General features: G+C 46.6%; 1 protein-coding gene across 1 annotated transcript in view; it reads left to right on the forward strand.

The window, feature by feature from the left end:
- Window positions 1-1401: 1401 nt before the first annotated feature.
- slc24a4b (solute carrier family 24 member 4b) overlaps window positions 1402-2352 on the forward strand; it is a 26007-nt gene continuing 25056 nt past the window's right edge. Inside the window, exon 1 of the mRNA XM_020603978.1 lies at window positions 1402-2275. Within this exon, the coding sequence (XP_020459634.1) occupies window positions 2110-2275 (166 nt within the window). The 5' untranslated portion in view covers window positions 1402-2109. The remainder of the gene's footprint in view (window positions 2276-2352) is intronic.

The raw sequence follows: 2352 nt of genomic DNA on the forward strand, positions 1-2352 counted from the left end.
GCTACGAAGCCAATCTCTTGCTGTCTTCCTAAAACCACAGTTCACACACACACTATTATCTCTGTTCCAGATCAGCTGCCATTCACTGGGTCCTGCAGAAGGCAGAGGAGTCCATGTGTGTAGGTTTAACCAGGCCGGGGAGTGTAAACCAGTAGCTAAATCTCTGTAAGCAGGCCCTGGCAGTGCTCCCCAATTGTTCGCCTGCTGTGTGAGCAGGGGCCTGGAGGGGACTAATCCCTTGGCATGTGTGTGCACATGTAGAAGACCCAAGCTGCAGGATAAATATTGAGAAAGCCCTGACCACAAATGCCACGGCGCCTTCCATACTTAGCTACGAGCCTTCATACAACGTCTTGGATGCTTCTTGGAGATGAGGAGGGTAAATTATTTTGGAGGTCTGCCTCATACTGTTCCACCAGGGACAGTCCTGATCTTACATAATCTTGGCCTGCTGGGCTTTCCAGAGTCCTCAGTTCACTTGCATGGGTGAAACACTTGCAAGGCTACCAATGATCAAGCACTAATTAGTGGTGTAGTAGAGGAAGCTAAATCCAGTTCAGCTCAGAATTTTAATCTGATTTATACATTGGTGAAACATTCATACCACATGGAAAGTGAAGTAGAACAACTGAGGTCTTTGATATTCCAGATTTTTTCTTATAAGGGCAATTATAGGCTAAGGCTTCTAACGATCTGACTGTAGGACATACTTTGGTAAATGGTAAATGGACTGTATTTTATATAGCGCTTTCTCACAGTGTGTTACACTGGCCAAAGCGCTTTACAGGAGATTATACACCATTCACCCATTCACACACACATTCACACACCGATGACGATTGATTTGTTTGTTGTTTGTTTGATTTACCCATATTTAATTTACACAGCTAACGATCTGACTGTAGGACATACTTTACCTACATTTCATTTACACAAAAGTCCCCATTACATTATTCATTTCTAGTATGTACAGATCCAACAGCTCCATTTGTGTGAAACAATTTTCTGAAATGCCTAAGCCATTATAATCTTGGCAACAGAAACCTTTAGGCTGTGAGAAACTGTTTCATGGTTGTAGGTTATCAGGGGGCGCAAGCATTGATGCCCGTGAGCTGTAAGATCTATAACCTCAATTATTCAGCATGAGACGGACAGGTGACATGTACTGTAGGGCAGTTATTAAAGGGGATGCGATCGGGATCTAGGAAGATAGTGGATTTGGTTTCATAACGCAGCAGTGGTGAGATACTGGCGTTTTATGATTAACTCGTTTGGAGTATCATGATGGGACTTGCCTCCTCGCACAAATTCAGCCTGTAGGCTACTGTGTGATCTCACATGCAACGCGCAAATAAGGTGAAAGACTGCTAGACATCGATACGCAGCTGTCCGGATGTTTCAAGGTGGACATTGGAAGGACAGAAGGAAAGCATGGTGTTCTACAGGCTGTTTGAATTTGCAGACCTTTAGGAAAGTTAAAGGAGCCCGTTCTCATTGAAGGGAATGAAGGACGCACAGTAGAAGCTGATGGTGCTCTGTAATCAGCACGACTTTATTGCACTGAGTAGGAATTCATGTGGAGGGGGAGGCGCCCGAGCGAGGCGAGCGGCGTGACTGCTGCCCAACGTAACAATTAACCTTGATAACGCAGATTGGTTTCACTTAACAGGCACAGGTGTGTGGAGTTCCAGCGGTTCCACGTTTGTGACCGGGCACTAACGCATTATTATGCCAAACGTAGAAACCAGGGAGAGTGATTTTTGCATCTGATTTTTTTTTTTCCTTCACGGGACGGGGTGCAGGATGCAACTGGAACCCGTCCGATACGCGTCTTCTTGCAGAACCCAAAATCAGGAACCTCATCGAATTAATTTGGAGCCCTTTATCGGAATTTGACCGCCCTGTCATTGCCCAGTCTACCAATCAGCTAAAGGGCATCTTCTCAGTAGCGGAGACAAGAAAGAGGAAAGACCTGTCCGCTTCACAACTCTCCATCTGCGCTCTGGGTGACTTGAAATGAAGGCCACATAGCGGTTCTGTTCCGTGTCAAGACGCAAGCGTGGTGGTTTCTTAGGTTCTCAAGGACGCTAAAAAGTGCCCTCGGCCGAGATGCGAAGCATGGAGCGGGACGACACCGTGAGCGCGTCCAAAAAGACAATAATTGCGAAAATATTTAAAGTTCGCAAAAGGAGGGAAATGCTTTTCGTTCAGGTGTGCTTTATCTGCAGTGTCCTCTTCGTGGCATGGAGCATGTCGTCGTTGTTGACCAAGACAGGTGAGTGGGGGGGGGACTGGTGAGAAGCACCGGGGCTTGGATACCCGGTCGGAGCAGAACGGCTCAGACATCTGCAG

Source organism: Monopterus albus, unplaced genomic scaffold (genome assembly GCF_001952655.1).
Source record: "Monopterus albus unplaced genomic scaffold, M_albus_1.0 scaffold63.1, whole genome shotgun sequence".
NCBI classification, from domain to species: domain Eukaryota; kingdom Metazoa; phylum Chordata; class Actinopteri; order Synbranchiformes; family Synbranchidae; genus Monopterus; species Monopterus albus.